This window comes from Orcinus orca, chromosome 13, assembly GCF_937001465.1.
Source record: "Orcinus orca chromosome 13, mOrcOrc1.1, whole genome shotgun sequence".
Taxonomy (NCBI): Eukaryota; Metazoa; Chordata; class Mammalia; order Artiodactyla; family Delphinidae; genus Orcinus; species Orcinus orca.
In genome coordinates, this window is record NC_064571.1 from 9482688 (window position 1) to 9504276 (window position 21589).

The 21589-nt window shown below is 53.0% G+C and overlaps 2 protein-coding genes across 5 annotated transcripts; one reads left to right on the top strand and one right to left on the bottom strand.

The window, feature by feature from the left end:
• Window positions 1-443: 443 nt before the first annotated feature.
• Window positions 444-6693, bottom strand: CIAO1 (cytosolic iron-sulfur assembly component 1). Its single transcript, XM_004277788.4, has 7 exons — window positions 6402-6693; window positions 5675-5823; window positions 5400-5511; window positions 5203-5291; window positions 4759-4960; window positions 4026-4113; window positions 444-3132 (listed from the first exon to the last, which is right to left on the bottom strand). The coding sequence occupies exons 1-7, from the start codon at window positions 6538-6540 to the stop codon at window positions 2892-2894; spliced, it is 1020 nt and encodes a 339-aa protein (XP_004277836.1). The 5' UTR covers window positions 6541-6693; the 3' UTR covers window positions 444-2891.
• Window positions 6694-6846: 153 nt separating this feature from the next.
• On the top strand, window positions 6847-19534 carry TMEM127 (transmembrane protein 127). Of its 4 annotated transcripts, XR_004475678.2 has the most exons (5): window positions 6847-7004; window positions 7427-7744; window positions 15951-16115; window positions 17134-18151; window positions 18689-19534. XR_004475678.2 is itself a non-coding variant. In XM_004277789.4 (4 exons), the coding sequence occupies exons 2-4, from the start codon at window positions 7501-7503 to the stop codon at window positions 17439-17441; spliced, it is 717 nt and encodes a 238-aa protein (XP_004277837.1). In that variant the 5' UTR covers window positions 6847-7004; window positions 7427-7500; the 3' UTR covers window positions 17442-19534. The 4 variants fall into 4 exon arrangements, 3 of the variants coding, with proteins under 3 accessions (XP_004277837.1, XP_049552258.1, XP_049552257.1); XM_004277789.4 differs by having other exon boundaries at window positions 17134-19534; XM_049696300.1 differs by having other exon boundaries at window positions 6860-7004; window positions 7370-7744; window positions 17134-19534.
• Window positions 19535-21589: the final 2055 nt, after the last annotated feature.

Here is a 21589-nt window from a genome sequence, read left to right on the forward strand (position 1 = left end):
GTGAACTTGCTCACAGTGAGCACTTCTAGAGGACGAGGCTGCTCTTCAGTTGGGCTGCCACCTGCACCATTTCAGTCAGCGCAGAGGGAACAGTGTTGGTAGCTTCTGTTCAGTCAGGCTTGTGCCCTTGGTCCCTTCCTCTGTATCTGCCCTACAGCAGGAACTAACTCTGAACTTTGCTGGAGAGATCAACAGGTTAGAACTTTCTCAAGACCAGCAGTGTCCCCTCCCATAATGAGGCAGCACCCACTGGGTGCTTAAACCGATTTTAAGATCCAGATCTACAAATGTTTTTCTCAAATTCTTGCCTTCTGGCTTTTTTAGGAATAAGTGTGCATAAAATTAGAAAATGCTTCTGAAGGGTAATTTCCCTAGGTTAGCAGTTTTCAAATTTAGTCTTAGGACCCCTTTACACTACAAAAAATTAAGAGCCCCAAACAGCCTTTATATATTATCTGGGTTATAGCCATTGATGTTTATTTACTATAGTAAATGCATTTTAAAACAACAGTAACTTATGTTAACTTTTTATGAAAAACAACTTCCAAAACAAATCCAGGGAGAAGAGTGGCATTTTACATTTTTGCAGATCTCTTTCATGTCTGGCTTTATAGAAGACAGTTGGATTCTCATAGCTGCTTCCACAACCTGTTGTGTGTTGTGCTGACGTACAGCTGAATTCACACAGATACGAAGTTGGAAAAAGGAGTTTTTAAATAGGCTTCTCAGGTAATTGAGTCTATGTGATGCTACGTCACCACTCCACAGGTGGCAGTTTCTTAAAGGCAATGTGGATCTGAAACCTTATCAATGAGCTTTTTATACTCTTACATTAAAACCCACTGGCCTTACACTTTTAATGAGTCTTACCCATGACTGATTTTATAACATCATGCATTAGGCATTTGGAAAATGCTCATTCACTGAATTATGCAAATCTTCCAAATGTCAATACATTTCATCATACAGATCACGTTTGTTCTTATCACCACCAGTCCCCTCAGAAAAGTCTAAGCATTGAGAACATGTCAAGCTCATGGCGGCAATGCAAGTTTTCAAAGATTCTAATTTTTGCTTGAAAGCTTTTATCATTGGCAACACTATCAGTTTCCCTTGAAGTGAAAGGCTCATTCCGTTCGTTTTCCGGAAAATGTCTCCCAAACAGCCAAGTCTAAATACCATAATTTGCTCGTTCTTTCAAGTAGAAATGGTTATGCCATGAACAACACAGTTGTGTTGCACAACTGCTTTTCCTCAAGACAGCCACACCTCAGTGCGCAGCAGGAGTGCTCGTGTGTGCTTCCCGTCATTGCAGAACATGAGCTGTATGCTCAAGGGTCCAGATTTAATACAATTTATCTCTTATTAGTTCTGTTGAGGACACTTCTCAGGGAAGTTGGCAATTTTTTCACTGTGAGACCAAGGCATGGAGACACGACTGTAGTTTTTGGTGCCATTGCCTTGCTTCCTGCCCAGGCACCAATTGCTGAAAAACTCTAGGAATTCCCAGTGACCGGCAGACCACCTCTTGAGAACCACTGCTCTAGGTACTGCCCCAGCTGTCTTCAAAATCTAAGGTCATGATTTCTGTGGTGTAAAAAATCAAGTGAAGGCTGTGCGCTTGAAGACAGGCCTCAAGTCAAAACGCACTCGGAAGTGCCTGTCAGGATAACGTGAGACTGAAGCGCTGACTACCTGTGCCAGTGTTTCTCTACCATTTTTTCATCATCATTGCCTTAAGGGGCCTTAATCGGCATCTTTTTACTACTCACCCCCACTATGAAAATCTAATATGACAGACCACAGCATATTTACGTACTGTGGTCCTTTTGAGGGCCACAAATTACTGTCTCTAAGATTTTTTTTTGCCCCTCACCCAAGACCCAATTTTCATCCCCACTGAGAATGCATGCCCTGTGGCCACCAATAACTCTCCCTTCTAGGGGTCATGTCCTCCCCATTTATTTCTCAGCACTTCCCGGCTGTCATCACAGCACATAGCACAGAAGGTTAACGTTAAGGGTTTTGAAGGGAAAGCAGAGGTCTTTCTCACTCTAAACCAACCTACATCAAAAAATTTCCTTCAGGCCTTCCCTGGTGGTGCAGTGATTAAGAATCCGCCAGCCAATGCAGCGGACACGGGTTCGAGCCCTGGTCCGGGAAGATCCCACATGCCATGGAGCAACTAAGCCCGTGAGCCACAACTACTGAGCCCGCGTGCCACAACTGAAGCCCGTGCGCCTAGAACCCGTGCTCCCCAACAAGAGAAGCCACCGCAATGAGAAATCTGCTCACCGCAACAAAGAGTAGCCCCCCGCTCGCCGCAACTAGAGAAAGCCCACCCGCAGCAACGAAGACCCAACACAGCCAAAAAAAAAAAAAAAAAAAATTTCCTTCAGTATTGACTGAATGTCTTAAATGCAAGGGTTTGCCCAGAAATCGAGAAGGCAGGACCTACTTCAGAAAAGGACTCACCATGGAATTCTTTTAGATTGTGAATGTCCTTACAAAACAGGACTTGGGACTCAGATGGATTATTTCTATAAAGCTTCCAGTTTCAGAAAGGGCTGAGATATAGCCCTCCTACATACAGATATGATGATTATAAATAGTATACTCACCACCACCCCCAAATTTAACACTGGGCCCTAAAGCAAGCAAAATCTGGCTTAAGTACAACAGACTGATGTTCTGTAGCTCTTTACCAAGGACTCCGTGTCAAAGGACGGGAAGGAGTGAGTGGTTCTGTGGCCTGCACTTCTACCCAAGTCTGCATGGAGGAGGACCAAGTTAAAGGAAGGTCAGGGATGCTCCTCTGGGTCCTCTCAGGGGCTGGGGAAGTCTTATGACATTTTCTGGGGAACCATGATTCTGTCCAAAGTCAAGGTGGCTCAGAGGCCTTCAGACGGCTGATATTTCCAGAAGGCCAACTCTCCATCGTCACTGCAGGAGGCCAGGAGCCCCCGCTCCTTGGGATTCCAGGCCACACAGTTGACATCCTGGGAATGGGCCTGAGGCACGTGGGCCGTCACGGAGAAGGTGGGCTGCTGCAGATCTGAGCCGGGATCCTCCTCAAATACTCGGATGGCATCATCCCCACAGGCGGTAGCCAGGGCCCCTGTCAGCTGACACCTGGGGTGAACATGTGCATCAGTGAGTATGCAGGTGGCTCCTCCCTCCCCAACCTGGCAAATCAGGTAGGAGGGATTGGTTCTATAGTCCCCCTGGCCTGCTCCCGTCCCAAACTTCAGGCCTCAGCTATAAGTGTCTTATCGAAGAGCCTCCCTAACAAATATGTAGCCACAAACATCACCCCAAGCTTCAAGGGCTGCCATCTAGGTTTTCCTCCAATACAATTAACCTAAAAAACTACATGTAACTCTGAATTGCACTTTTCTCACTTGGAATAAGCAGTTTCCCTGTCATAAAGTATTCTTTGACCATTTTTTAAAAAGTGATACGATAGGCCACTGAATTCTACCATACTTTTTCTTGAGTCCATATTTGCTATTCCCAAATGTTTGCCAATATAAATAAAACTTAGATGCACATCAGGTTTTTCCATTATTTAGGATTATTTCCAAGGGATAGATTTTCAGGGCCAGAACTGCCCTCTGATCGACTCTCCTGTATGAATGGTGTCGTTTTTCTAGACCCCATAAGGGTAGAAACGGCCCTGTGGATTCATGGCTGGATTCTCCAGCCATGAATCCACAGTTTCAAGAATAAATATTTCTGGATGGTATGATGCTGTGTGACCCCCAAAGGCTGGAGCTGCCTTCATAGCCTGGAATCTTAACACAGGTGCAGGCCTGGGTCTAAGCCTGTCCCCGCTCCTGCGTACCCCAGACCGGCCAGCTCTGAGCCAGCATGGAGACAGTCTGGCCTGATCTGAAGACCTGAGGGTGGCTGCTCTCTATCCCCATGTATTCCCAAAGGTGAAAGGGAGCAGCACAGGCTTTTGACTTCTCTAAAATCTCTCCAATGGTTGGGGTGGCAGGGTGGAGGCGGTGGGGAGGTCTTACCAAGCGACATCGTAAATGGTCCTGGAGTGGAAGCCTGACAAGGTGCAGATACATTTCCAGCTAGGGTCAGAGCCGCTGCACGCCACCCCTGCATGACAGACTTCTCTTGAGCCTCAGGCATGTCCGTGTCCTGGGCATCTCAGGAGAGTATCTAACCCGCCCCAGAGGAGACCCTAATTTGCTGCGCCCCAGCCCACCCTCGGTCATGAGGCCTCATCTTCATTGCTCTGTCTCTGTCCTCACTGATCTGCCTTACACACTGCAGCCAGACTGGCATTTTTACAGCAGAATTCTGAGAAGCATATGTCCTGTTCCTCAAAACCCTTTTGCTGCCGACTACGTCTGATGGGTTAGCCTGCCTTTCAAGGCCGCCCACCAGCCAGCCCAACCCACCTCGTTTCTCTCCAAACCCTTTATGCTTATGCTCCATCGACACGAGTCACTGTTCCTGGCATGAGTCTAGGCTGTCTTTACCTTCAATGCCTTTGCTCGTGTCGTCTGCACCTAGAATTCTCTTCTCGTGTTAAAATCCTGCACACTCTTTCAAGTCCAGATGAAATGGCCCCCCCTCCTCAGACGCTCCCGACTCTTTCGGCACGATACCTGGAGGCCTCTGGTGGCACACCTGCCTTTCTACCCCAGTTTCCTGGGACTCATCTATGTGTCTCAGCCCCTCAGTAGACTAAGCCTCGTGAGAGATGGGTCTTCCTTAGCTCCCAGGCTGGGCCCTCACCTTGCTCATTGCCCGGTAAATACTGGTGCCAGATGCGCACGGTACGGTCATCACTGCAAGAGGCCAGGCGCTGGCCACTGGGGTCAAAGGCCAAGCTCCACACGGTGGATTCGTGGCCTTCGAGGGTGGCACAGCATACCCAGTCATCCTCTTCCTCCCGGTAGAGCTTCACTGTGTCGTCATAGCTGGCAGAGGCTAAAAGCTGTGGGAGAGGCCAGGGAAAACACAGCACATGTCTGTAGGGCCCAAGAAGTGTCTGTGGTTCCAACATTTCTCCCTCCCAGGACAGGAGAGTCCCAGGGATCTGCTTTTATAAAGGGATTGATGTGTCTGGGTCACAGATCGAGATCCCTGGAAAAGCCAGGTTGAGGCAGAAGACCAGAAGAAGGCTGGATACAACCCTCCACATCAGAATTCCTTCCCACCAAGATATCTGACTCTTACCTCCTGGCTCGGGTGCCAAACCACATGCTTGACATCCTGTGTGTGAGAGTTGAGGACACTAACACATTCATACTCGTCTTCTTCATCAACTGTGCAAGAGAAAAGAAAGGAGCCCTTGAGCTGACCGACCCTGTCAGGGACACAGGGGGAGATCTGGTGGCAGGTTCCCAACTGCATCTGGAGGGACCTGGACTCACCTTCCCAGACCCACACACTCTTATCTCGGCTGCAGGTGGCAAGCAGGTTGCCAGATGGGGCCCAGGCTACTGACTTGACCTCATTTTCATGGCCCTCCAGAGTGGTTACACACTGTGAACCGGGAAGAGGGACAAGAATCAGCAGCAGCTAAGACCCCTGCGGTCCTTCTCATGGGCACAGCCCCACTGGCCCTGGCTGGCTCATGTTCCTCAACCAGCCCTGGCTGGGGGAGTGGGGAACAGGCAACAATCCTGGTCCCATCCAGCCCGGTTACCTCAAAGTCATCATTCTTCTTCTTCCAAATGCAAGTGGTAGCATCAAAGCTGGCAGAGGCCAGGTAATTCCCACAGGGAGACCAGGCCACCTTCCGCACGGTGCGCTGGTGGCCTTCACAAAGGACAGATTTGCAGATCCAGCTGTCACCTAAAAGCAGAGGACAGGCCAGGCTCTGGAGCTGGGTGCACGAGAAAGTGCTGAAGCATATCAATGCCATTGGGTAATGGGGACCAGTATTGGAGCCAAGCTGGGGGGCAAAGCTCAGTGGGTGTGTTTAATAACATGCTTTCAGAAAGTCAGTATATTAATTGACTCCACTTCCTCTGGAGGTATCCTCCTAACTCAAATCGAAGGAGTCACCCTCCCAATTTAAAACTGTCAATAGCACCCAAACGCCCTTGGGATAAAATTTAAACTTCATCATCTATAGCAAATTACTCTGCAGGCTACTTTCCTTCTTCTCTCTGCATTTTCCTACCTCAACAACTATCACAATTCCCTCAACAGTTTCAGCCTATTGACATTTTAGCTTCTAGTATTTGTCGACTCCTTTGCCAGAAAAACCTTTCTCAGAGTGGCTAAGGAGGCCCCTCCACCCTCTCCCTTGGCCTGCGACCCCCGTCCAGGGTATGCCTGCCCCGCAGGCTGCGCACTCCCCGAGCCTGGCACCCACACCAAGCGCACGTAGACCCCTCGGCGGCAGCGGTAGCGCAGCCGGGCCTTACCCTCCCTGCCCCAGATGCGGACACTCCGGTCGCCCCCGCACGAGGCCAGCAAGGTTCCCGCGGGGTTCCAGGCCAGGAACCAGCAGCGGGAGTCCGGGTGCGCCAGGATACGGCCAAGCAGCACCAGCGAGTCCTTCATGGCTGCCCGGCTCAGGAGGAGGCAGAGGTGAGCAGAGCTAGCCGCGCCGACTGCGGCTCCCACCAGGCAAATCCTCTTCCTCCTGAGGGCCGGGGTCCTCCTTGGAACTAAAGCACCCGCGGCTTCTGCCGTGCTGCCCTCTGGGAGTTGTAGTCGGCCTTTCACTCCCCCCTCCCCCACAGCCCCCCACCCCCATCGGAAAGCATCGCGGGACTGCCTGAAACTACAAGTCCCGTGAGGCCTTGCGCAGGGAGCCGGCGGCGCGCCCGGGCTGTGTCGCGCGCGGGGGACGGGGCGGGGAGCCGGAGGAGGCGGGGGCAGAGGTGGAGGAAGCCGGAAGTGGATCGGGCCCGGGTTGGTTCGGGCGTTGCGGGTTTGTGGCCTGGGATCGCTCGGACCGTGGCAGCTGAGGAGCCCGTGACGGGACGGAGCGACGCCATCCCGGCACTGAGGCCTGCTGACCGGTGAGGATCAGGAGTCGGTGAGGGGTGGGTCCTCTCTGGACACAGGTCGCACCCCAGATCGCTGTTCCCAGATCCTGGGTCCCAGATCCCTGCGGCCCAGCCTGGTCCTCCGCCCCTCGGCACCCTCTGGCCAAGACTCCTAGGCCGGGTCTCTCTTCCACCACTAACAGATAACTCCGCCCCAGCCCCTCTCCCCACTCTGCTCTGCCAAGATCCAGCGGGCCCCCAGCCCTCTCCGGGTCATCATCCTGCACCTCCGCAGCCCCACTCCAGGGACCCTGTCCCCGCCCCCCGAACCTCTGCAGCTCTCCTGTCTCTGCTCTGCCCTCGGTCCCACCCCCATCCTCCGGTGTCGGCCCTGACAGCCTTGCGCCAGCCTCACCTCTGCGAACCCAGCGCGTTGCTCTCCTCCCCCCGGACAGGCAGGCTCTGTGCGCTCGGCGGAGGTCGGCGGCGACCAGCAGCGACCGCGGAGCGACGGCGGGCGGCCCCGGGCATGTACGCCCCCGGAGGCGCAGGGCTGCCTGGCGGGCGCCGGCGGAGGAACCCGGGAGGCAGCGCTCTGCCCAAGCAGCCGGAGCGTAGCCTGGCCTCGGCCCTGCCGGGTGCCCTGTCCATCACCGCGCTGTGCACTGCCCTCGCCGAGCCTGCCTGGCTGCATATCCACGGTGGCACCTGTTCCCGCCAGGAGCTGGGGGTCTCCGACGTGCTGGGCTCCGTGCACCCGGACCTGCTGAAAGGTGAGGGCGCTGCGCGCCGGCCCTCTTCTTTCTGGACGACAGGGCCTCCTCGGTAGGGTGCCGGCTGGAGCTGAGATAGCCTGGGGCAGGCACTTGGTTGAAGCAAACAGCCCCATTCCTGCCTGGTGTTCATGCCCACCAGGTGGCTCTGTTTGGGGTCCAGCCCCTCATTAATTCTGATGTTATTCAGCCAAGCACCCACTCCTCAACGCCATGCTAATCTGGACTGCTATTTTAGGCTTCTGCCGGGCGAAGGGCGCCGTATATGGAGAGAAGATAAGGGTGCTAGGCATCACAATCAGCTGTCTCCTTCTGAGGAGCCTCTGGGATACAGGAAGGTTTCTTTGGGACAGCCTGATTGATGGAGAAAAAGGAACTTTTAAATATGGCTAGAGTTTAAAAGATGTTTTTGAGTTGTACAGTAATTTGATTGTTGTTAGAGACAAAGGGAGTCTATGGTATTTTCAATAACCAGAAGTCAGTTCCATTGCCACCCTCAGTAAAACAATAGGAATTTGGCTCTTGGAACCCTCACAAGTGTGCCCGAATGAGGTAAGTTTGCTTTGTTCGTCATCCTGCTTCTCAGCCAGGGAGGCAGAGGAAAGGGGAAAGGGACCATGGTCTTTACTGGACCCAGGGGAGGCCTGTAGCTCATCCTGCCCACCCTGTCTGTAGTAATGAAGGGTAAAGGCTGTGTGGTGTGGGGGTCAGGATGGCACTGCCTGGCTTTTACAGGGAAAATGGTCAGTGGATTCCAAACAGCCCTTAGTAACAGCGGAGTTCATTACCCGCAAGGCCTTTTGAACCATTCTTGAATGCTTTCTCCCTGTGCCACTCCCTGGCTGTAATTCATTCCAGATGTTTACTGCCCCATGTATCAGAAGCCCGTCCTGTTAGATATCTTCACGTTGCCTTTTTACGGATTCAGGCTCCGGGATTTGGTGAAAAGGTCAAGTTTTCCTTTGGAGAACTTGGATCATATATACCACTTATGCAGGTTGTGGCTGAAAAGCCGTATCCTTGTGGCCTAATCTTGTCTTTCGCTGAGAGTTCTTTTGCTGTTTTGCATTTCTCTTGAGTCTTTGAAGCTTTAGGATGATTTTGTGGAGAACAGGTTGGGGGCTTCTGGTTTGTTTCTAGATTTCACCTTGATGATAGCTTTCTCTGCGTTGGCTCATTACGAGCAAAGTTATCCACACGATGGAGGCCGTGTGACGTGCAGCTTTTTCTGTGGCGTGTAGCTGATGACAGAAAGCCCATCAAGCTTGAGTTGAATGGTTTTTCCCTTAGCGCGTTCCCCTGCACTTGCCTTTTTTTGAGGAACAGCTGCCACCTTTCCACCGCTTCACCCAGACCGTGGCAGTTGATCGATCCCCTGATGGTCAGTGTTTCAAGGGCTTGGTGTCATTTCCAAACTGGGAGAGAGTTCATGATGCTTCTCCATTTCATTTCATTCCTAGGGAGGCTCTTAAAATTCATGCCATGAGGGGAGGGGCCGTCTGATCCCGTGTCCTCATTCCAAAGGTCCAGGAAACTGGTGTCTCAGAGAGGTGAAGTGATCGCTCCAGGGCCACACAGCTGGGAGTGGCATAGCTGAGTGTACCTCACCGTTGACTCCAGTTTAAAGTGACGCTGTCTCGTTTATGTTTTTTAACCTTTGCTTTACTTCAGCCGTCATAAGGAATGATCTCACGATCGTTCAGCCCACTCTGGCGTGATTCCTTGTCAAAGCCATGTCAAAAGTAAGAATAAATTCTTGGTGCAGTTCTCCTTTGTTTACACATATATTTACCTCTTCTGAGAAATTATCCAAGCCAGGTTTTGTCTTTTCTAAAGCACGTCGCCTTCACCTTTACATTATGCCTGCTCGTGTGTTTAGGGATCTTAACCCATGAATAGTTTCGGCCTGGTTTTCCTTGGCCATCTTCTTGGCCATTACAAGCTGGGAACGCTTGGTGTCCATTAATAAAGGAGTTGACAGTGCTACCTCATGAGCTACCACAGAAGAAGGCGAGGAATCCAAAGGTCCCTGTTTCTCTTCTTCTTCTTTGTACCAGTTGGGTTTTTGGTGCCCAGTGGGCCTTCAGATGTACGCTATTCTGTGGGATTGTGCTCAGCCTCAGGGCCTGGCAGATATCCTAGCATGGAAGCCTGGGATATTCCCCATCTCAGGAGGGAGCAGAGCTATGGGGTACAGATCTGGTGCCTGTAGATGCTTCCAGAGGGAGAACAGACTCTGTCAGGTCTCTGCAGGCGACAGGGAGCGGCCAGGGCCAGCAGGCTTTGGGACGGTGTCTTCCCATTTCTTGGCCCCCTGCCTGAGTGCCAGGCATTGTGCTAAACCCACTTCACGCCTGGCTGTAGCGTCTCCTAAACAACATCTTTATTTGGTAGGGACTGTCATCACCCCACCCCCTGCCCCAACACACACACACACACACACACACACACACACACACACACACACACACGTCTCAGGCTCAGGGAGGTCAGGTCACTTGCTCAGGGACACACAGCTGATCTGAGTGGTGTGGACTCCACTCTCACCACTGTACCTTAGCGCACACTGAGCTTCTTTCTCCTTCCATCAGAGCTGTCCCAGGCCTCTTATTTCCCCATTCTAGTTGAGTTTTCATCACAAGCCTAGGCAAAGCTGCGCCTTTTTATTCCTCATCACCTTACGTTGGTGAGCTGAGGCAAAGCCACTCATCCTCCCGCTGTCATTCCCAGAGCCCTTGAAGGCTTTAACAAATGCCGTTGGCTTAAAAGGTCCACCAGAATTCTGCCACTCCCCTGCTCCTCACAAAGCTCTTCTTCAGTCTGGGCCCGGGGTGCGGGCAGAGATGTGCCCAGACCGATAGTGGCCCCCAGCAGGGGAGCCCAGAGAATCACTCCTTCTGAGCCCCAGTCCCTCTCTGCCTCTCAAGCGTGCCCAGCAAAGGGCAGCAGGGACCACAGCCTCAGGAAGCATCTCTGGAGAATGAGGGAGTTTAGGATGTGAAGTCGGGGGAATCACGGTTGACAGCAAGCCACAGGAAGATCAAGGGCCTTCCAGGAAGGGCCGGAGTGTCTGAGGGGTGGTGACCGACGCAGCTGGCATTTCCCGATCCCGTGGGGCCTGTCCTCAGAGGCAGCTGGGCTAGAACCATTGGTATCTGTGGGATGACCCAGCCAGGCACTGGAGGGCCCTCTTCGAGTCTTGTGTCAGAAGCCTCGGTTGGAAAAAAAAGTCACACCGGGGAGTGGCTGCGCAGGTGGGTGCTGGAAGGACTGGGGCCCCCGGGGACGTGCCTCTGACTCAGGGACTCCAGTGAGGGGGGAAATAGGAGACGGGACAGAAGGGAACTGGCCAGAAGCCACTTGAAGCGTCCTGCCTGCAGCCTCTTTGGGTCAGGAGGGGTGAGAGCCATGGGCAGGTAGACAGGAAGAGCCAGGGCCTTCAAAACAAATCCAGCCCAGTGACTTACCAATGACCTTGGGCAAAGTCAGCTCCTTGGGATCCTGTTACACAGCAGCTGCCCTCTTCCCCAGTGACTGGAGGGAACAGTCAAGCAATAGTTACCAAAATAAACAGGCCGCACAGCACAACTGGAGGGTAGGATGTATTCTGTCTTACTGGAGTGTAGTGGGTGCACCACTGTTTTGTTTTTTTTAAACAATTTTTGTTTGTTTATTTGTTTGTGCCACACGGCTTGTGGGATCCTAGTTCCCCGACCAGGGATCAAACCTGGGCCCCCAGCAGTGCAGCACAGAGTCCTAACCACTGGACCACCAGGGAGTTCCCTGCACCACTGGTTTGAGTTTAAAATTAGGACCCTGCTCCATGTGCCATTTCTCTCCACAAATAAAGTAACACACACGTAACATCTGAGGATTTTGCTTCTCTTTGGCAGCCCTCTCAATGGAGCAGATATTAATTGCCCTCCCTGCCATACTGATGTCTGACAGGGAGGAAAGAAAGGGACATTGAGATCCCGACCCCAGGAGAGTCTGAGCTGGCTTCTAAGCGTGTCAGGGATAACGCTGCCTGTCTTCCCTGTGTACTCTGAGACCGCTGTGGGATGTAGGGCAGGCTCCTGGGGTGTCTCTTAGCATCACTCCAAGGAAAGTCCCCACTTGGCTTCCCCGCTGAGCCTGAAGGTTTGCTCAGAGCTTTGGAGTAGAGAAAGGCAGAAGGCGTCACGTAGAAACAAAACCTGTTTGAATTGTGGGTCCAAAGCCCCTTCTCTGTACTGCATCGTCACCCTGGTGGCACAGGTCCTCAGTCTGCCATTAGTGGGCTCCTCCTTTGGCCCACACTGGCTGACGTGTGTGGACGGGGCAGTCTCGGTGTAAGGAGGAAAGGCACGCCAGAGGAGAGACACTGCTGTGGCCGCCCAGCGCAGAGGGAGTGGGGCGGCTCATCCCCAGCACTTTGTGCTTTGACCCTCCCCACGCACCCCTGTGCAGGCGGGGCAGGTGTTATAGCTTCCCTTCGACAGGGTGAGCGCAGAGGCCAAGGGCATTCAGTGACTTGCTCAAGGTGACATACAATCTGTGGGAGGGCTAGGATTGGGTGCCAAGTCCAGTAACTCCTGCTTTTCAGAGCCAGACTCTGAGGACTGCAGAAGCTTAGACCACACCCAGCAGGTTTTGCCCAGTAATTCCCAGTATGAGCTCCTTTCAAACCTTTTAAGATTTGCTTAACGACCCAAACCTTTTCTGCCTAGAAGAGATTTCATGCTTCCAGCTGTTCCCTTAGTGAGCTCAGCAGCTGCTGGCACTGGCGATGGCTCTGCCAGCATTCATAGCCACCTTTGACCTTTCATTCAAATACAGCTCTTTAGGATTTGATTGATTAGCTCCAGCGAGGAAAAATTCAAACGGCTAACTCTGGTGCTAACGGCTAACTCACGATGCAAGGGAGCCTGACCCGGATGTGGAGTCTAGCTCTGTGCCGTGTGACCTGCAGGAAGTCACTTAACCTCCTGGAGCCTCCAATTCCTCATCTGAACCATGTGATGAATCCCCCAGAGTGGAGTGAGGCTTAACTAAGATGACGTTTGCCCCATCTGCGTGCACAAGCAGGAATACCTGGAGGGGCACACAGAAAACTACCAACAATGTTTGTCTCTTGGGAGGGGCAGCTGGACATCTGTGCAAGTCCTCCTTAGTCCTAAGATAAGTGTATTCTGAAACATAAGACACGTAGAAGTGTATCCAGCGGATGTACGTTTTAAAGGATGATAATCAAATGAACATCCTATACTCACTTATGCAGCCAAAGATAGTATCGTTGAAGCCCTGTGTGTTACATTTTTCAGTTAAAACTAGTTGCTAAATTAAAACGGAGTTGAGGGCTTCCCTGGTGGTGCAGTGGTTATGAATCCGCCTGCCAACGCAGGGGGCACGGGTTCGAGCCCTGGCCCGGGAAGATCCCACATGCCATGGAGCAACTAATGCCCGCGTGCCACAACTACTGAGCCTGTGCTCTAGAGCCCGTGAGCCACAAATACTGAGCCCGCGTGCCACAACTACTGAGGCCCGCGCACCTAGAGGCTGTGCTCCGCAACAAGAGAAGCCACGGCAATGAGAAGCCCAAGCACCGCAACAAAGAGTAGCCCCCGCTCTCAGCAACTAGAGAAAACCCACATGCAGCAGCGAAGACCCAATGCAGCCAAAAATTAAATAAATGAATAAATTAATTAATTAAAAGTAAACAACACTGAGTTGACTTTAAGTACTACAATTAAAGCATCACTCAGAGGTCCTGGTCACGTTGAGTAATGCTGGAGGAATCTGAACACGGCCTGCTGCAGAGCGGAGTGTGATGTAAGCCCCTATACCCTGCCACTCGCAGGTTATTCTTGGAAGCACTAGAAGAACACTTTCGTCCTGCCCCATCCCTGCCACATGCCACGTGGACCCCAGAAGAACTGTCTCAGAGAGCTTTCAGCAATATTCAGAATGCAGCCAGGAAACAGCCCCCGTCTCCAGGAGCTTTGGTTTCAGAGAGGCCCTGTGGGTTTCTAGACCCCTTCAGGCCCGCAGGGCCGGATTAAACGGAGGCTGGACCTGGTTGCTGGCAGAGCTAACGCACGGGCAAGCCTGCTAGCAGCAGGCGATCCCTCAGGCTGGATGATTGGGCCCCCAAACAGATGGTTAGCTGACAAGAGAGTGACAGGTAGCTCTGAAGCCAGATCAAGGCGTATGAATCATGTGTGGGCCCAGGCAACATCTGCCTGGTGAATTCTGAGCCCGAGGCGGTAGGGAGTGCACGCTGTCACAAAGGCGTGGGGCCTCTGCATACCTGGTCTGGTTTTTCCCCGTGGGAGGCTGCGCCCTCTGCCCAGGACACCACGACGCCGATCAACGTCGGCTGGTTTGAGGCTGCTTTGTTGATCTCAGGTGCCCTCCCCAGGTTTTCGGACTCTTCTTCATCAGTTCATCTCCCTCTAGGTCCAGGATCAGTGTTTCTTGGGGTGTAAGGCTTAGGCCCCCTGCGCTGCTGGTAAAAATCCAGATTCCTAGGCCCTGCTCCAGACCAAGAGCTCAGAATCTCTGGAGCTTGGGAACATGCTCTCAACCAGCACCCTGGGGATTCTCCTGTGCACGAGAGAGTGATAACCACCGTCCAACAGCCTCTCAGCCTGAGATCAAAACTCAGGAAAGCCCAGCAGGCCAGGCTCCTGAGGAGAACTTTCAGCCAATAAAGCTTGTGGTTCCCCACCTCCAAAAAAAAAAAAAAACTCGGGAAAGGAGCCTACAGTGTAAGTCTTGCCAGCCCTTTTCAAGTTTTCCCAAATCACTTGGTGACCCATGGCCTAAATAAAAGAAGAACTTGCCAGTGGCTGAATAGAGGAAGTTAAGGCCCATTTCCTACTTTTTATCAAAGCTTAAAATGGTATCTTTTTGGACCAGCCTTTATTCTGTCTATGTGTTTCTAGAACTGTGGCAGTTTGCATAGATATCAAAGGGAGCTGACAGTGTGTGGTCTAGATGGAATAAAAAAAAAAAAAAAGAAAAAAGGAAAGAATGGTATTAAAGTCCTATAGGGAAATGTAGGTTGCTTGATGGGGTCTGGTGTGTAGCTGTCCTCCTGGTATCTTTCACTATGACCCTGGGGGCTCTTTACTCTTTGAATGTTGGGTCTCCTGTTTTAGTATCTTCCTTTTTCTTGGATCATTCCCTCATTCTGGTAGAGCGAGCAGCCCCCAATGGCTTTGCCCTCATTTTAGAAGGTATTTGGGGCTGTCAGTTTCTGAGCCTTTCAGGCTTTTGTGGTGTAAACCTAGCTGCTTCTTACCTTTTCCCATTTCCGGCTTATACTTCAGTTTATCTATTCTCTCAAGTCAGTTCTAGTTCTGAGTCCCGTTACTTCCCAGTTTCCAGAATTTTGTTTTGCCCTTCTTCTCTTTGTGTGGGTTTATGTCTTAATTGTTTTTCTTTTGTTTTAGTAGGGTTCGGGAGGGAGCAAAAATAAATGTGGAGGTCCAGTCTACCAGCTTTCCCCATCTATTTAGTCCTCTCTTGTCATTACAAGGTTCTCTAAACTGCTTCAGTTTCTTTTTGAACAAAAGGGTTGTGAGTGAGTGACTGGATAGAGCATGGACTTGAATGGGCCTCTGGCCTTCGTCCCTTTGGCTTTTCCTGCCAGCCCAAAGCATGCTTTAGCAGAATGGGTTAACATGTCTGATTAATTGTCAGGATCCTTAAAAATGGTTAGGAGAGCGTGGCAAGTACAGTTAACCCTTGAACGACAGTGGGGTTAGGGATGCTGACCCTCCCAGCAGTTGAAAATCTGTGTATAATTTGTGTAATTTATAGTTGGCCCTCCGGAGCCGTGGTTCCACGTTGCAGATTTAACCAACCCCGATCGTGTAGTACCGTAGTGTTTACTATTGAAAAAGAAGTCCACACATAAGTGGGCCCTCACCGTTCAAACCCATGCTGTTCAAGGGTCAACCGCACACTGAAGTGGAGCCCTGCACTTGGACTAGTCTTGTTGGAAAGGGAGGAAGGACTCGAGGCACACGGGAGCAGTGACCCAGGGGTCCTGTCTTCGAATAGGGAGGCTCCTCCACCCCCTCTGCAGCCCCACTGGGAGTGGGAACTGAGACCACGCCCCCCTCCAGTCCTCTCCTGGCTCGCCGGCCTGGGGTGGAGGGGGGGCTTCCTGCCCCAGGGTGCTGCCCGGGAGCCTGAGGATCTGCTCCTCCCCCTACAGATTTCTGCATGAATCCCCAGACAGTCCTGCTCCTGCGGGTCATCGCCGCCTTCTGCTTCCTGGGCATCCTGTGTAGTCTCTCCGCCTTCCTTCTGGATGTCTTCGGGCCCAAGCATCCAGCCCTGAAGATCACCCGTCGCTATGCCTTCGCCCACATCCTCACAGGTAAGCTCGGGCTACTCCCAGTAGGGGAGGAACTGCCACAGGGTAGGGGCGGCATCCTGTCTGGAGCTGCAGGTGGGGGCGAAGGGGTGTCGTGAGCAGACCCTGTTCCCGATGCTCATTTCAGCTCTAGCCTTTCGCAGAGCGCTGGCGTGTGAGAGCAGCTGGCTTCTGTCATTTGCATGTATGCCCGCCAGGACCACAGACCCACTCGGCTGAGCTGTAGGGAGGGAATATTGTTAGGATTTACATCATGGCTCTCTAAGAACAGGATGTGAAGCTCAGCCAGGCTCATGGGGCCTGGAAGGAGCAAGGGAGGAACTACAGTGTCTCACTGCGTCTCCCTGGAGTACATGGTCTCAGATTCTCTCTCCCCCCCCTTCCCGCTTCCCTGCAGGCCAGGCTTCTCTGCTCATACGAGGCTTCTCTCCTCCCTCGTGATGGGGCCGCTGTGTTGATTTGACCTAGGGTATCAGCGACTCCAGCTCCCAGACTGCACGACCTTGTCTATTCCTCTCGAAGCACCCAATGACTTCTAGCGGCCCTAGTATCCCAATTCCAAATTCTTTTTTTTTTTTTTTTTAATATTTATTTATTTGGCTGCACCGGGTCCTAGTTGTGGCACGTGGGATCTTCATTGCCACATGCAGGATCTTTAGTTCTGGCATGTGGAATCTTTAGTTGCGGCATGCGGGATCTTTAGTTGTGGCACACGGGATCTAGTTCCCTGACCAGGGATCGAACCCGGGCCCCCTGCATTGGGAGTGCAGAGTCTTAACCTCTGGACCACCAGGGAAGTCCCCAATTCCAAATTCTTAAGACAGAGAGAATCTAGTTGGCCCGGGTGGGGTCAGGCCTCTGTCTCCCGCCTCAGCCACAAGAGCTCCCCCTTGCAGTGTCTGGGGCCAGGCAGGTTCTCTGAAAATGGGGTTTGGGTAGAGAGACTGCAGTTGATTCCTCAAGCATCCCGGCTGCGGGGTGCCTGCTAACCCCCTTTCTCTGCTGTCCCTCTGTCCCCCAGTCCTGCAGTGTGCCACCGTCATCGGTTTTTCTTACTGGGCTTCCGAACTCATCCTGGCCCAGCAGCAGCAACATAAGAAGTACCACGGCTCCCAGGTTTATGTCACCTTTGCTGTTAGCTTCTACCTGGTGGCAGGCGCGGGCGGGGCCTCAATCCTGGCCACAGCAGCCAACCTCCTGCGCCACTACCCCACGGAGGAAGAGGAGCAGGCACTGGAGCTGCTCTCGGAGATGGAGGAGAACGAGCCCTACCCGGCAGAGTACGAGGTCATCAACCAGTTCCAGCCGCCCCCGGCCTACACGCCCTAGTGCCAGCCGTGGGCCCTCCTCCTTGGCAGCCCTCCCCGCTCTGCAGCGCCCTCCACACCCAGAGGTGCTCCTTTCCCCAGCGGGCCTCACCGGGAGGATCCTGACCGTCTTCACCAACCTTCCCTGGGAGAGACTCTGCCTTTAGCGTTTGTTCATGGATCCCCGCTCTCAAAACCTGGGGTTCACTGGTTTTAGATAATGGCACTGTTTCCCTTCTTTCCACCCCCCTCTCGTTCCACAGTCACTCGTCATTACCAACCAGGGATGATCGTACACGTTTTCCCCCTTCATGGGCCCTATCTCTGAGACTGAGACTTTCCTTGGGGAGCTGTTGACAGTGGACGGTCCCCGCTAGAAGAGGCGTCCACGGGGCCCAAGGGAAAGGGGACCGTGCCCTGCGGGCTCGCCTCATAGCTGTCCACATGTGCCCCACAGCGTAGCTCTGGGCTGAGCCCTGCCCCTGCCCCTTCTGGGAGTGCCCAGTACCGGGCTGCCCGCTCTGTGGAATTCTCTGCACTTTAGTCTTTGGACTGCCTGTCACGTGTGTTCTGGTTCTGCAGGGAGAAGGGGTGGCTGCTGGGAAGCAGAGCACGTGCTCTCCCTGACCCGTCCCTGCCTGGTGGCCGGCGCCCTGGCGTGAGCCTGAGGCCCCCCGGAAAGGATCAGTGTGAAGGGGGCCAAATCTCCCCAGCCCTGTCACCTTTTAAAATGTGAGTGGTTTTAAAAGGGAAAAACAAAACTGAGCAACAACACCAATACTCTCTTTTTAAACTAGCGACAAGACTGTCATCGTCGTCCTTCAGCTATTTATCCCGTCCCTTCTGGCCCTGCCATGTTTGGGGCCCGCAGACCCCTCCAGCCCCTGGTAGTTCCTCCCCGAATCCCTCCTGGCAGAATGCAGCCCTCTTCCCTTGCCCCCTCCTCCCAGTGACCACGGCTCCCTGCGGCCTTCCTGTGGAACCCAGAGCCACATCGGCCTGGCTGGCTGGCCAGCGTGGTGCTCCTCAGGACCGCGGCACTGAGGCGTAACCTGGCCTCCGTGCAGGAACAGGGGCTGCAGCAGGCCAGGGAGCCCGCCGCTCTCCACGTAGGAACTGTGACCAGGGGGGCCCTGCTGCATGAGGTGTCAGAACCTCCTGTCAGGCGAGCTGCCCTGGCTGTGCCCTTCAGGCTCAGTGTGTCCCCTAGACTGTGAGCTGAATGTATGGTCCACAGGGACCCTTCTTGAATGTACTCTGGTCTCACAGTGTGCTGCCGGCGCTTTCTTGCCCGGCCATCGCTCTGGCCGTTCTGTTGGCCACACGTGGCTCTGGATCGGCTGAATTTTCTGCCCTGAGATATGGGGCATAAAGTGGGAGAAACCGGAGAGACCTACGGTGTGGATCCAAATGGCCAAGCTTCTTTGGAATCGGTGTCCAGTGTTCAGCCGAAAAGCAGATGGATCCCCGTGTCCTTCACAGGCGATAGACAGAGTAAGACTGGAGCACGGACACCATTGTTGACCTGTGGCTAGACGGGGACTGTCATGTCCCTTGTCCTTCTTTGGCCAGACTGCCTGAGGATGTCTGGACAGACGCCTGTTTCGGTGGTGAAGGCCATGTCTGCGCCTGAGTGAGCGGCCACGTGGGGTTCACTGCGATGCCAAAGTGTGTCCCATGGTGACTCTCACACTCTTCTAGACTCTTCTCTTAGGCGAGAAAGACTGCCGTGTGATACCTGAGCACAAAGCCGAGGAGCTAAATTAAGTCTTGACTTGCTGTAGAGTCTGAGTTTGGCAGATTTCTAGGGTGCAGCCAGCTCTCTCTGACCCTGGGGTTCTGAGCAGGCGGACCAGGAGACCGGGCACCAAACACGCATGCCAAAGTGACCGGTCGTCTCATGAGGACCCAGACATGACCCTGTGGTTCGGAACCCACTTTTTATTAGCTACCCACGCCTCTGGGCTTTCTTTCTCTTTTCCCCTGCCCTCCTGACACTGATAGTTTGTCATATAAACTCCCTTGGTTGTGTTCCTTTTATTTTCTAGAAAAAAAAAATTAAAAGCAAAACAAAACAAAAAAACCCGAAACCACAAATAAGAATGTAAATGCCAATGGCTCCCTGTCCTTTTTCTGTCGCAGCTTCCCTGAGTTGGTTCGTTCCCTTCCTCTTAGAGAGGCAGGAGAAATTGAGGAAGTGTGAACGTAATTTTTAAAAAGTTAGAAGGGACTTGAGTGTGCCTGCTGCATACAAGACATCTGCACCTAAATGACCCTCATAATCCTGACAACTTCCGCACCGAGGTCCCAAGGCTGGGAGCCATAGGTGCCTCCGCCCAAGTCCTTGATTTCAGACCCTGAGCTCTTCCCTCTGCATCCTGTGAGCTGCAGGAGAGAGCGTGGCTTCTGAACTCCAGCCCTTGTGCGGAGAGAAATAGACTTCTGCAGGGCCAGGACTTGCAGAAGAAGCTGCACTTCCTTTTGAAGCCACGGGAAATGACCACTGACTTCCAGGGAGAGGTGTGTGAGTGCAAACGGCTCCAGGAGTGTAACGTCAAGGCCTCCAGCGGTTACCCACGTTCCCTTCGTCCATTCACACCTTCAGCCGACACGCTGGGCCCCAGTGTGCATCACAGTGAAAGAGCTCAGGGCCCTCCTGGAGGAGCAGCCCACTTGGGTTTCTGTTTTTATTCCCAGGAAGAATACGTGTCTTTCTCGGGAGCTGGGCATGGGTTCGCTCTCTCATTTCATTTCATTTCAGACATTTACGAAAGGCGCCTTGTGTACAAAGCACCGTTTAGGCACCGTGAGAGAAATGTGATGACCTTCAGGGGCCCTGTCTCCAAAGATTTCATATTCTTAGCCCGGGAGGTGGACTCGACTACGGAAAGGTAGAGCGAAGTAAGTGGTCTACTGGACAGCTGGGAAAAGTGCTGCGCCCAACGGGGAGGCTGGTTGCTACCTCAGGGATTACGAGAGGCTTCCTGGACGAGGCAGCTTAGTGTAAGAAGGTGTTTGGAAGTGGGGTGGGGGGAATTCCTACTGAGGGAAAGCAAGAACAGAAGCACACCTGGCGGCCAGGACGTGGTGAGAGAAGAGGCGAGAAAGGCAAGGGGGCCCCGTTTGAGGAACTAAAAGCAGTGGAAAGCCCTGGAGGGATTTTGAGAAGAGAAAGGAGGGTTTATTTGAATGACTGGTGACTGTGAAGGAGGGTCAGCCTGGTGTCCAGTGGAAGAGTCTGAGGGTGTGTGGAGTGGGGGACGGGTGGGAAGTAGGGTGGAGGCCCGGGCCCTGAAGAGCAGGCCCAGTTGGCCCCCAGCGCCTGGAGTCTCAGCCAGGTGACCGAGTAGGGAACCCAGGAGCCCCAGTTCCTGCTGACCCATCATGCGATGTGAGGCGGAGCCAGAGCTGCAGGCCTAGTGGGCCGCACGCATGAGAAGACTCGGGATGTGAAGGGCAGCAGGGGGAGAACCTTGGGGAACAGAGGAAGAGGTGGTTGTGTCTTGGGGGAGAGCAGTTTTCTCAAGATCACTAGAGAATCTTTTCAGCTGACATCTCGCCCACAGCTGTCCACGCTCTCAGCCACTAAATTAATGGGTCACAAAGCTCTGTCCCCACAAAGGACCTTCCCGATCCAGCTGTCAGGAAGGCAGCCCCTTGAGACTGTAGGCTCAGCCTTGAGACAGGAAGGCTTCATGGAGATGGAGACACTTAATATGGGCCTTGAAGAATGGCTTTCCTGAGAGAACAATGTTGTCAGTGGAAAGGGACGGGCTTTAGGGAACACCGAGCTGGTGTTTTGAGCAGTGATGACACCCACTGGAGGGGCGTGATTAGGTGGGTGGACCCAGCCTATGTGGGTCTGGAATGTCAAAGTTATTGTCAGAACACAATTGCAAGATACGGAACTCTTAACACAGAGCCATCTTAATTAAATGGAATTTACTGGTTCCCATAACTGAAAAGGTGACTTGGCTAGATCTTGGGACTCAAACAATGACGTGAAGGCGTGATTTCTCTCCGTCTCTCGGCTCTGCTCCTTGGTCAGGCACTCTCTCCAAAGGTGGTGAAGGTGGCCCCCGGCAGCCCCAGGCTGACACTAACCTCTCGTTTAAGGACCAGGATGGGTCTCTTCTGCCCAGCTGAGATCATGTCCCTTTCCCTAAACTG

What these genes read in the sequence shown, in the direction of transcription:
- CIAO1 (XM_004277788.4), bottom strand. Translation starts at nt 6,540, where the DNA reads ATGAAGGACTCGCTGGTGCTGCTTGGCCGTATCCTGGCGCACCCGGAC. An exon ending in CCGCATCTGGGGCAGGGAGG is followed by an intron (nt 5,824 to 6,401) that starts GTAAGGCCCGGC and finishes CTCTGCTTTTAG; the next exon opens with GTGACAGCTGGATCTGCAAA. An exon ending in GAGTGTGTGGGTCTGGGAAG is followed by an intron (nt 5,292 to 5,399) that starts GTGAGTCCAGGT and finishes TCTCTTGCACAG; the next exon opens with TTGATGAAGAAGACGAGTAT.
- TMEM127 (XM_004277789.4), top strand. Translation starts at nt 7,501, where the DNA reads ATGTACGCCCCCGGAGGCGCAGGGCTGCCTGGCGGGCGCCGGCGGAGG. An exon ending in GCACCCGGACCTGCTGAAAG is followed by an intron (nt 7,745 to 15,950) that starts GTGAGGGCGCTG and finishes CTCCCCCTACAG; the next exon opens with ATTTCTGCATGAATCCCCAG. An exon ending in CTTCGCCCACATCCTCACAG is followed by an intron (nt 16,116 to 17,133) that starts GTAAGCTCGGGC and finishes TCTGTCCCCCAG; the next exon opens with TCCTGCAGTGTGCCACCGTC.